The sequence below is a fragment of the Oenanthe melanoleuca genome, chromosome 8 (genome assembly GCF_029582105.1).
Source record: "Oenanthe melanoleuca isolate GR-GAL-2019-014 chromosome 8, OMel1.0, whole genome shotgun sequence".
NCBI classification, from domain to species: domain Eukaryota; kingdom Metazoa; phylum Chordata; class Aves; order Passeriformes; family Muscicapidae; genus Oenanthe; species Oenanthe melanoleuca.
This window is the reverse complement of record NC_079342.1, coordinates 23,176,167-23,189,142: the sequence shown is the minus strand read 5'-3', so window position 1 is coordinate 23,189,142 and position 12,976 is coordinate 23,176,167. Positions and strand designations below refer to the sequence as shown.

The 12,976-nt window shown below is 47.0% G+C and overlaps 1 protein-coding gene across 1 annotated transcript in view; it reads right to left on the bottom strand.

Moving 5' to 3' along the window:
- HMCN1 (hemicentin 1) overlaps positions 1-10,112 on the bottom strand; it is a 157,206-nt gene extending 147,094 nt beyond the window's left edge. The window contains exon 1 of the mRNA XM_056497859.1: positions 9,497-10,112. Within this exon, the coding sequence (XP_056353834.1) occupies positions 9,497-9,752 (256 nt within the window). The 5' untranslated portion in view covers positions 9,753-10,112. The remainder of the gene's footprint in view (positions 1-9,496) is intronic.
- Between the last annotated feature and the right edge of the window lie 2,864 nt (positions 10,113-12,976).

Genomic DNA, 12,976 nt, shown 5'->3' with positions numbered 1-12,976 from the left:
TGAGCAAACAGCCCAGACATTTAGCAGGGACTACAGCAACACAAGACATTCCTTCATTTTCATTCCATGCTGCAAACCCACCCCCACTCACTCCACTCCAGCAGCATTTTTCCAGGCTGAGAACTGGGGTCCTGTTCTGCTTTGGTTACCTCTTATTGCTAAGCAAGCTCTGCTGGCTATAATTGATCCTATAAAGTTGATATTTGGCTCCTCTATGTATCAGGCTACACGAAATTAGCTTTTAAAGCTGTATAATATTCATTCATTGTACCTATATCACACACTTACTTACTGGCCTTTTCCCAAGAGCAAATGGTAAGGAAGCCACTATTCCAGCAAGTATGGATAAGCCTGCTAACAGGGACACATCACTGAGAATAAATTCAATCCTTTCAGTTCTCTCTGTTTGTTTGTGATGTTTGCTGCAGGCTGGCTCGCTGTCTGGGAATATGTCATTTGCAAAAATGCATATATATTACCAGTAATGCCTTGCAGACTGAAATCCATGGCCAGGAATGTTTTAGGAGAAGGGGCACAGCTCAGCAAAGGGCACAGAGTGAAGAGGAGTAGCAAGGGTGCCAAAGCAAATCAGGATGGAGGAGCACAGGGACACAGAACAGTAAGCTGCTGCAGGAACACAGGCCGCCTGTTTATATTTGCAGTACACAGCACAAGGCACATCCCAGACCCACTCAGGGACTGTCCCATGGCACTCTCAGCCCCAGATCTGCCAGTGTCACTCCTTTAGCTGACACAGAAGGGGTCTCTGAACACCAAGGTTCCAACCCTGCCAATAATCTGTGGAGAGAGCAGAGGAGATGCTTGAGCTCCTGAGCAGCTCCATGATCAGACAGGCAGCAAGGCCCTTGGCAAAGGCTTGCAGGAGCCCTCAGGGTGTGCTGGGGCTGCCCAGAGAGGGACCTTCTTCAGCTGCTGACCATGTGGGAATAACCTATTCCCCCCTGAGAGCCCATGGTATCCATGGAAGGATGAAAACCTAGGTGTGAAACAAACCTCAGGGACTATTATGTGGACAGGCAGCCCAGTGCAGAATGCTAGAAAGCTGAAAGCTTCTCAATTAACTTCATGCATTGTAAATTCAGGGCTTTGACTGAACTAATCTTTGCTTTCCCTACAGTCAGTGAGAGCAAATGAGATCTCCAAAGAGTATTTAAAAATTCACAGGAGATGAACTGCTCCTTAAGGTGCCAGTTTCATTTTGTGATTTACAGAAAGAGTCCTTGGGTCACCAGACTCTCATCTGAGAGTCTTCAGTTAAGTGCCTGAAGTGAAATTAATCCTGTCCTCAGTGCCACGGCTTCATGTATCTTGACATAACATTATCCCATCCAAATACTACATGAACATGAGTTCATTGTGATTCTCCTCTGGCAAAATCAGTTACCAAAGAGTAGGTTACATGTGCTTCTCAAAAGGCAACAAAAGAAGCTTAACCATAGACCAAAGGGGGGTATGCCTGATCTAAACAATCCTAATTCCCCTTAAAAATCAACACTGCAAGCTACCCCTTTGCAAAATTCAAATCTTGGACCCAGAGCTCACCCAACAACAACTGCACAGGCATGAATTCACTGACAGCATCACTGAAGGGTCTCATAAATATGATCTCAGAGCAGCACACCTCAAACAGGAAATCCTAAACACCAGCACCAGTTATAAAAGACACATTATGTTCAAAAATGTGAGGGGTAAAATGTTCTCCCTGGCTGGAGTAATGAAGCACAAAAAGCAACCAGCAGAGAGCACATTTCATTAAATCCATCCTATTCCTTCTAACAAAACTGCAGATTACCACAGCATGGTGAGCTGATCAAGTAACACCATCACTCGCTTTCAACAGAGAAACTGCTTTGCCATTTGCAAACTGAAAAGCGTATGTTCTCAATGTTTCCTCTGATGCATGTGTCTCCTTCAAAATCAAAGCCAAAGCATATGCCAACAATCAAATCATTGACTGGAAAATATATACTAACTGGCATCTGGGGGCTCTCTGTCTATAGGGTTCCTCCTGCCAGGCTTCAGGCCACATTTGAAGTACATTAACTAAATTAAACATGTGCTCCTTTTCCACAGTCCTCAATTTGGTTTATCCAGATCCTCCACTGAGTGAATCCACACTAATATGAATTCCAAGAAGACTGATACACACACAAAGGATAAAGCACAAGTCAGAAAAAAGACAATAGAGACGTCAAGCCATAGAATCACAAAGTATCCTGAGCTGGTAGGGATCCATAAGGATCATCCAGCCCAATCCCCAGCCACACACAAGACACCCCAACAATCCCATCCTGTGCCTGAGATCATTGTCCAAAAGCTCCTGGAGCTCTGATAGCCTTTGGGTCATGACTGTTCCCTGTTTTCACAGTACACTAAAAATAGCTCTAAGGTTTCTAACAAGTTGGACCAGCAGGATGCAGAACCAACATTGCATAATGCATTGAAAAAAATCACTAACCCAATACAAACTCCTTTTACTCCTCCTTGGTTAAGCAAAGCTCAAACACAATTTGTATCAGCACAGGGAGTTCCATCGCTCCATGCCCCCTCTGCAGGACAGGAACTGTTCAACCTCTGCAGGTAACATGCAGCACACCCCTGCCTCACAAAAAAGTGAGCTTTCAAAAGGCACCTGGGCATGGCCTCGTGCCTGATCCCAATCAAGTCAGTACTGCTGGATGGCAGTGCAGCACACAGAGCAAGGATTAAGGATCAGTGTCAGTTTCACCAGTTTTTGGGTCTTGAGTGGTTCTTTCCCTTCGTTTTCCCCTGAGACCTCAACTTCATTCTCTCCAGTAAAGGCATTCATTCACTATTAAATCATGTCCAGGGAAGGGAATGGAGCTGGGGAAGGGGCTGGAGCACCAGGAGCAGCTGAGGGAGCTGGAGGGGCTCAGACTGGAGAAACGGAGGCTCAGGGGGGACCTTCTGGCTCTACACAGCTCCCTGACAGGAGGGGGCAGCTGGAGGAAGTTGGGCTCTGCACGCAGGAAACAGGGACAAGATGAGAGGAAAAAGCCTCAAGATGCTCCTGGGGAGGTTAAGGATATTGGGAACAAATCTCTTCACCAAACAGGTGGTGAAGCACTAGAACAGGGTGCCCAGGGCAGTGGAGGAACCACCATTCCAGCAGGTGTCCAAAAGACATGTCAGTATGGCACTTGGGGACAAGTTTTAGTGGCAAACACGCCAGTGTTGGACTAGTGGTTGGACTAGATGACCTTAGAGGTCTCATCCAACCTTGTAACAATTCACCTCTCTTAACAATTCTATGATTCCAATTCCCCACCACAAAGACATGTTTCTTCCTAGTTTTCCTCTAGGATTGGCACTTGAAAAGAGCAAACTTGGCATTTCAAGAAGCAAATATTCTGACTGGCCTCCTTGTCAACTTCCCTCCATATTTCTGTGACAATTCTCTTTATAATGAACACTATCACCTCAGTTAAAGTGAGATAAAGATGCATACAATATTCATGGCTCCTTATTCACTTCATTACCATGCATTCTCAGAAAATAGTTGTTTTCTCCAGATGAAAATGGGACACTGTATCAGTCTCAGAGGGACAGCTCATTCATAGCTTAAAAGTACTTGAGCATCTGCATCAAATATCTGCTTTTTGTACATCAGTATGAATTTGATTTGTGTGCATTTAAACCAATCCAGGAGATGCATGCAGCAGCAGAAATTGCTCTTTTCTTTCCATACCACAGAGCTCCCATCAAGACCTGTAGCCTTGTGTTAAACAATTACTTCCATGAATAGGATTAACTGGGCTTCTCCATGTGATTGTGTGAAACATAAGCTGCTGTAACTCCTGGGAGATAAATTCAGAGTGTGGTTAAGAAACTGGGAGAAGATCTCTCTGTGAATTGTCACGTATCAGAAAGCTGAGTTAACAAAGGTACTGTGACTTCTACGTGGGACACAACAGGTGAAGTATCAAATGCCAAAAGTTCTAGGGAAAAGGCACACACTGCTAACAAACAGCAAGGCTCACTTGACAAATCACATCAGTAGTAATTATGGGGACAAAATAGCATGGGAATACATTGTTAATGAGCTGCAGTTTTCCTTGGAATTATAACCACTTGGAGCTGAGGAGAGCAAAGCAAAATAGAACAAGTAACTTCTAAGCTCTGTAGGAAACAATTTCAAATGTAACATGAAAAATAATTTGTAATTCAAAGCAGAAAAGAATTATTTGTTTGAGGCATTATCCAGGGGCAGCCACAGCTTCTGGGACACCAATCTTTTCCATGCTGCCCCCATCTCCTGTAGAAATACCAGTGCCATGGTGTGGGTAAACTCAGATATCAGTACAGAATACCACATTTCCCTGAAACTTGTTCTCCCTGATTTGAAAACCACTGCTGCAGTAGTGTTTCTCTACAACCATGTTCCTGTTCTTTACTAGAACTAATAATAAGTCTTGAACCACTTCTTCCAACCCAAAAAGGAAACAGAGGGAATGCTGAAGACAATGCCCCTCTTCTTAAAGCTATACAAGAAGGGTCATTCTTCATCTTCTCCAAGTGATTTACACACATTCAGCCTCTGCCTAAGAAACTTAGACACTCATAAATCTGAGAGTAAAGCCCAAGGCCAAAGACCTCAAGTGACAGAAGAACGCAAAAGTGCAGGGCAGCACATGGGAGAAGAGCTATCAGGAGAGCTGGATGTGAGAGGAAGAAGCAGTGACATCATCCGTGATACCATCCAGCTGTGGGTACAGCAAGGACACAGTCCTGCCTTCCCCTCTCCCTTCATTATCCATCTGCATAGCCACTTTTTCTGTCAGGAAGTACAAAAAACTTTAACTCCATTAATAGCCTTATTTTAATTTCATAGAATTCCTCCTCTGGAAAAATCATTACTTCTTCATTATATATAACTTCTAAAAAAAACCCATCAAACCTGCAAAACCCAAAGTTCCCAGACTTTTCATATGACCTCCTGAACTTGATCCAAGCTAATATGTGGCTCAGCAGCCTAACCATGTTATAGACACAGCCCTGCCAGTCTGTTAAAAAAGAGACTCCAGTTAAACATAACTACATGCTTAACTATGTGCATAACTCCAAGATAGAAAAAAGCTTTGCTCTCTCAAAAGAGAGGAATGGGATCAAGGGGGAAAAAATGTATTCCTAGTTCTACACACTTACTATGTGACTTAAGTTCAATACTATTTTCCCATCTAAACTAAGCATTATTAATGTTTCCCCTTTTCTCACACAGTGTTTTTCCTTTCTGATTTGTTAGAAAAGGGTCAGGAGGTGCTCACAGTTCTGTAGATATGCAGAATATGAACAGACAAACACCATCCTCTACCCTAGGAAATCCAGAGGTTATATATTCCCTTAATTTCTGTCTTAATTAATTACTGGAGTTTGGTCTATGGAATAGTCATTCACACCAAAGGAATGCTTGATTAAATCACACAGAGTGAGTTATGACTGGTATAATTCCATTAGCTTTACAGAAAAATACTAGGGATGAATTCGTCCTCTCAGGCTTATTTTCCATTCCAAAATTCCTTAATGGCATAAAGAAAAAATAGCAAAGCTGGCCACAGATGTTAAATAAAGACATTCCAAGTTCAATCCCATTTCCACAGGATACAATGGGAGTTAGGAGGACATCAGGACCCACAACACACAACTACAAAAGCATTTGCTGATCTTCAGCTTTAGCTCCAGTTCTAAATTTTCCTGGGCCAACTCTTCGTAAATTTGGGACAATTTTCTGCCCCCCATGCCAGTTCTTCCATTGAACACAAGTCTGGCAAGAAATTTCTTAGTCAACAGTCCTTTTCATCTTCTACAAAAGTTCTGTGATCACGTCTAGGCATTGAAAGCCCACAATAAAAAAATTCCCTGTAATCTGTTAAAGCACTGCACATGCTTATTCACAAAGTAGAATCCAAAACAAAAGGATTTTCCAAAGTTGAACTCTCTGCATCCCACTAGATGGTACATGGTACAGGAATGTGCAAGCCATGACGAATTTTTCCCTAGGCCACAATTCTGTACCAAAAGCTTCAGGTTTGATACCAAAAGTATACTTGTATTCCTGTTTTACCAAAATGCCACTGCAGTAGGGAAAACACTACATTTAAATCTGCCATCACACACCACAGTACATTGGCACATCACAATCATGGAATCACAGAATCATTCAGGTTGGAAAAGACCTTTTACATCATCAAGTCCAACCATCAACCCAACACCACCACCAGTAAACCTTATCCCCAAGTGTTACATGCACTTGGTTTTTGAACGCCTCCAGGGATGGGGATTCCACCACCAGCCTGTGCAAATGCTTTATAGCCCTTTCTGTGAAAAGGTTTTCCCTAATATCCAACCTGAACCTGCCCCGGCACAGCTTGAGGCCATTTTCCCTTATTCTGTCCTTGGGAGCCTGATTCCCCCCGGCTGTCCCCTCCTGTCAGGGAGTTGTGCAGAGCCAGAAAGTCCTCCTGAGCCTCCTTTTCTCCAGGCTGAGCCCCTTTCCCAGCTCCCTCAGCTGTTTCTGGTGCTCCAGACCCTTCCCCAGCTCCATTCCCTTCCCTGGACAAGTTCCAGTGCCTTAATGCAGCGCTAATAATGCAGCACTTTGAGTTATTTAAAAATCCTCCCATATTCTGCTAGACTACATTTATACCAAATGTATACCAGCTGTACCCTGTAGGATGTCAAGTGCACTCTGCAACACAGACTAGGAAAACAATAGAGTCTGAAATCAAATCCACACCCAGTTTAAATTCTAATTACCTATCAACAGTGTGTCTGCATCAGGGAACCTTTATTCAAAGAGAAGCTCCTTGTACCTGAGCCCCAGCTGCATCTCTATCCATTTTATAGTCCCATCTGCCCCAGGGACCACAGCACCTCACAAAAATACCCAGAAAATTTGCCTGTGAGGCAGCTACATATCAAGCTCTTTTTTGGAAGAAGAACTGAGAGAATAACAATACAAATTGTAACAAAAATAGCTTCACGCTCATTAATTCAGTTGAGCAACCTTCAGAAAGACCAATACTAGGTAAATTAATTGGATGCTGTGAAATACTTGCCAAGCAATGCTTTTATGAGGTTCTTGAGAAAAGTTACTTCTTCATAGATTAAAAAATAAAAAAAAAAAAAAAAAAAAGAAAGAAAAAAAAAGAGGTTGAAGTGGTAAAAACAGCATTTCTTGCATTTCTTTTCAAGAGCCTCAGCTTGGTCATCATCAGATGTACAGTACAGATGACCAGCAATCATCTGGACCTTATACACCCACAAAATTCAAGACATTGGCCTGTAGTGTGCCTTTCTAACTCTGAGAAAGGCCAGATAAATAGTTTTCAGAAACTAGGACAAAATGAAGTTGAAAATTGTCCATCTTCCACTTTGACAGAGCGCCCTGCCCTCACAGGTTATCCATCAGGCTAAGAAGTAAGGCCCCTCAGGGAAGCTGGACTTCCACACAGAGGTGTAATAGGATACTCTGAGGCACGTTTGCCAGCAGCTCTGTGCTGCACAGGTCAGTTCTCTGCAGGTTTAAGTTTCAGTCACTCCACTGAATGAAGTCTAACATTTGCCAAGGAAAGGGATCTCCTGTGCAAAGAGAGGGAATGGGGGAGGAGGCAAGGAAGCAAGGAGTCAGTGAGTGGGAAAATGTGACTCAAGAAGGGGAAGGTGGCAGTGGATTTGTTGCTGGTGAGGTCTGTACAGAGCAAGGAAGGGTGGTACAGCAAAGCATGGTCAAAGGAGTCAGTCTGGAACACAAACAAAGGACCTGGAGAGGCAGTGGGAGCAGGAATGGGAGAAGGACACAAAAAAGGACTGAAAAGATGAAAATGTGCAGAAGAAAAACTGAAAAACTGAAAACATATGCAATGAGAATGAAAAAAGGAGCTATTGAAACAGAGGACATGAAAGTGGTCTGTGATGAAAGCCAAGGACTACCCATGAGAGAAAGCTGAGACTTCTTTCTACTGAGGATGCACAAGAACAAAGGACCACTAAACAAGCACCACACATCTTCTTGCTCTTGTGGATGGAATAGTTACCCAATCACTGAAAAAAAAGAGCTATCAACTCCTAGACTGAATTCCTTTCTGCTCACTGAAGATGTCCCATCATTGAGAGAAAACCACACCCAACCCATCCTCTTGATCTTCTGGCTATTCCATGGAAAAAGAGCTCCAAAGATATCTATCAGCTTAGGATATAAAAGAGTTCTAGGTTCAACACTTGACCCAAATCTTTCCCTTCTTGTTTATTTCCGTGGCATGATGCTTTTTAAGTCCCATATAAGCTTGTTCCATAAAATAACAAAAAAAAAAAAAAAAAAAAGGGGGGGGGGTGGAGATAGGGTGAACAGAGTGAAACCAAAAAGAAAATGACATCAAATGTGGAAACAATAAGGAATCTTTTGTGATAGAACATGCTGATACCACCATGAAGAACTCTTTCTAGGAAAAAAATAGAACCTATACAAGCTATTCCCTCTAATTTTTAAGCATTTGGTTTAAGATATTTATACCAATAGCAAAATACTGTCAGCAGGAGTATCTGTTACTAGGAGGGAAACAGAAATGATGTCCACTTTTTTTTGCTGACATCCCTGCAAAAATGGAAGTCTTAAGCACTGAGTTTGGGAATATCATATTCTGAGATATTCCAAGGGAATTAAAGCCAAAAGGTAATTTTCAAGGGCTTTTTCCCACTTTCTGACTTTATTTAAGGGAGTTTTTACTGCACAGTACAGCACATATCACCAGCCTGGGGCATCCTGTTCCTATTTCCTCTTCAAGTCAACAGAATAATTTGACAAGGAAAGAGGAAGAAAGCCAGAGAAAACGGATAGGAAGGGAACAAAAAACAGATGCTGAAAGAGAGGAATGCACGATGTACAGTGGAAGACGGAAAAAAGGTGAGGGGAAGAAATCAGACCCCAAACAAAAAAAAAACATACTATGTAAAGCTTCTGGATAATTTCATTGTAAGTTTCTGAATGTAAGTTTCTGAATGTAAGTTTCTGAATGGGATAATAAGACAGGAGGAAGAATGCAACCACATTATGCATGTTTTTAACTGCACTCCTATAGAAGTGCATCGGAAAAAACTCAGTAGCACCGTTACTACTACACGTGCAGTTCACTGACGCTACTTCAGCTCGTATCAGAACAATTAAGGGGAGTATTTGATCGTTTAAGATACTCTGGTGCACAAAGCACACTTAGAGCCCATCCAGTCTATCCCGAAGGCTTTGGGAAGCTTTGTAGAGAGATAGAGAAATAGCGTCACATGTTACTCGACAGAGAAAGGCGTGCGGCAAGGACTGCGATGAGACTGGAATACTTAGGCTCTAGTCTCTCCAAGCGCAGAAAACCCAACTTTCTGCAGCCCTCGGGAGCTCCCTGCTGCCCTCCCCAGCTCCTGCCGCCCCGGCCCGGTCCCGCTCGTCCCAACGGGGGGAATGCCCTACCGGGATCGTGGAACGGCACCAGCGCGAAGTTGTACAGCGGCCGCTTGGGTCTCTTCAGCGATGTCTCCAGGATCTTGGATGCGCCCTCGATAACTTGCACCAAGTCGTCGTACATGGAGCCGGTCACATCGAAGACGAAGGCCAGGGTGGAGGCTCCCTCGGGCACCGCCTCGGGCTCGGGCACGGCGCGGGCGCTCAGGGCGAGCAGCAGCAGCAGCGCCGTGCCCAGCGCCCCGGGGCGACCGGCGACCGGCATCGCGCCGGCCGGGAAGGGCACCGGGGGAACGGAGACGGGACAGACCGGGACGGACCGCGGAGAGCGCGGGGATGGACCAGGGAGAGCGCGGGGATAGATCGGGACGGACTGGGGAAAGCGAGGGGATAGACCGGGACGGACCCGGGAGAGCGCCGGGACAGACCGGGCAGGGCGGGGGCAGACCGAGGGAGCAAACACCGAGCGGGGAGAGGGGAGAGCGGAGCCCGTCGCCCACCGCCCGCTCCCCTCCGGCGCGGCGCAGGAAGCGCCGCCGCTTTTGTCTGCGCGCGGCTGCGGCCCCGCTCCGCCTTCCCTACCGGGCAGGGCCGGGGCAGCGCCGCCCCGAGGGACAGGGCTCGGTCCCGGCCGTGCCGCGGGGCTGCTGCTGCCGGCCGGCACTGGGGCTGGAGCTGCGGCTGCCGCCCGAGAGCACCGGCTGCGGATGGAGGCGGCGCCGGCCCCGGTCCGCCTCCCGTGGCCCGCCGCGGCCCCTGCCCCCGCCTCGGGGTCCTGCCCTCACCTGGGGTCTCCCCCGTACTTCGGGGTCGCCGTCCTCACCTCAGGGTTTTCGCCATCACCCCGGGCTCCCTCGCTCACTTCGGGGTCGCCGACCTTACGCCGGAGTCCCGCCCTCACCTGGGGGTCCCTCCCTCACCTCGAGGTCTCTGTCCTTGTGCCGAGGTCCCGCCCTCACCTGGGGGTCACTCCCTCACCTCGAGGTCTCTGTCCTTGTGCCGGGGTCCCGCCCTCACCTGGGGGTCCCTCCCTCACCTCGAGGTCTCTGTCCTTGTGCCGGGGTCCCGCCCTCACCTGGGGGTCCCTCCCTCACCTCGGGGTCTTTGTCCTTGTGCCGGGGTCCCGCCCTCACCTCGAGGTCTCTGTCCTTGTGCCGGGGTCCCGCCCTCACCTGGGGGTCACTCCCTCACCTCGAGGTCTCTGTCCTTGTGCCGGGGTCCCGCCCTCACCTGGGGGTCCCTCCCTCACCTCGGGGTCTTTGTCCTTGTGCCGGGGTCCCGCCCTCACCTCGAGGTCTCTGTCCTTGTGCCGGGGTCCCGCCCTCACCTGGGGGTCACTCCCTCACCTGAGGTCTCTGTCCTTGTGCCGGGGTCCCGCCCTCACCTGGGGGTCACTCCCTCACCTGAGGTCTCTGTCCTTGTGCCGGGGTCCCGCCCTCACCTCGGGGTCCCTCCCTCACCTCGAGGTCTCTGTCCTTGTGCCGGGGTCCCGCCCTCACCTGGGGGTCACTCCCTCACCTCGAGGTCTCTGTCCTTGTGCCGGGGTCCCGCCCTCACCTCGAGGTCTCTGTCCTTGTGCCGGGGTCCTGCCCTCACCTGCGGGTCCCCCCTCACCCGGGGTCCCCCCGCCCGGCCACTCCAGCAGGACCTGTCCCTCACGGCCCGGGGTCTGTGCCCGCACCTGCCGCACGTGAGGGTGGCAGTGCCGGCTTGTCCCAGACAAGCAGGGTGAGATGGGATATCGGGAAGGAATCGTTCCCTGTGAGGGTGGAGAGGCCTGGGCACAGATGCCCAGAGAAGCTGGCCTGGATCCCTGGAAGTGTCCAAGGCCAGGCTGGACAGGGCTTGGAGCAACCTGAGATGGTGGGAAGTGTCTCTGCCCATGGCATGGTGGGACTGGATGAGCTCTATGGTCTCTTCCAACCCAAGCCATTCTGGGATTCTGTGATTTTTAGTGTTTTATTATTGGAAACGTGATACAAGACTGAAATCACTCTGACATGCCCTACTGCCCTGGCTGTCCCTTGGCTTCAGTTACACGTCCACAACTACTAATGAAGCCCTCCTCAGTGCCCATGAGCATATCCTTCAATTTAATAGCTTAAAGAGAGTAGGAAAGACTCCAGACTGTGACAAGGACCATGGCTCCAGGCCCTGTCAGTTTCTGGTGCAAGAAAATCCTGGAAAACAAAGGAAGGAAAGCGACCAGAGTGGAGTTTTAACCCTCTCCAGTGATGGAAGAGATTAAAGGTTTTATATTTCAGGCTTCTTAGTCGTTTAGGGATGCAGCAATGTCCCAGCAGGCATCTTTGGAAAACTCAGTCCTGACCCAATGCCACACAGAAGGATTCAGTAGAGAGTCAGGAGCCCAAATTCTCTTTTGCTCCAGCTCACCTCAGTGCTGCTGTGTAAGCCTCCTTTCCATGGGCTGCATCCTGCACTGTGGGGAATAATGGGACATCATTTTAAACACCAAAAGGGAGGGAAATCCCCAGCCTTTGCACAATGTTTGGTGCAGTTCAAAAAGGTAGACCATGAAGCAGGATTTACCTCATTAGTTTCATCCTTATTTTACTAATCTTCAAATTGCTGCTAAAACTGTGCATTGTTGTGACTGGAAAATAAATCATGTAGAAACATTGCTTATCCTAATCAAGTTATAAGCCTGGAATTGAATTATAAAAAGCAGATGTTTACATTCTTTCTCCCCTTCAGCACTGATGTCATGAAAAGGAAACACATAACCAGAGCTGTGTGAAGCATTCGCAATAAAACCCCAAACCATGGAAAACTTGTCTCATCTGTAGTTCTGTTAGCAGAAAACTAGGACCAGGTTTGTCAAAAATACTCACAAATTGTGTAAAGAGAGATACACTCACGCCATTAAATAGGAATATGTATTTCAACCATGCTAAGGACTGGCAGCATTTGGATTTAAGGATTGCTTTCACTCCTTTAGGAAGAGAAACTTCTGTTACATTTTGCATCATAAAGAAAGCCACAGTGCTGTCTTGAATTCTTTCCCAATTTGCTGTGAACAAGAAAGAATAAACCCAATGCCTATATGAAAAAAACAACCCTCTGGGGTACCCCAACCCTTCTCCCCTCCATGCCCCCCACCCTGGTAATCTCCAAGTGTTCCTGCCACAGAGCACTCCCACAGTGCCACGGCCTGACCTCAGAGTGCCTGTGCTTCTCTCTCATTCTGGCATCATGTCAAAACCTTACTGTAAAGCATGTCAGAAGGAACACAGGCTTTTTTTTTTTTTTTTTTTTTTTTTCAATAGACAAATCTTTGGCAAACTATGAAAACCATTTCATTGGAAAAGAAGAAAAAAAAGCCGTCCCTCTTGCTACAGGACTTTCTTCCTGCAAATTTCAAAGGCCTGCTGTGAATAATAGTGTCAGAGCTTCCAAGCTGCAAGGCTATTTTATAGTGGAAAGTGTGAGGCAACCAAAATAAATATCAGTTTCCACTGTTACAAAATC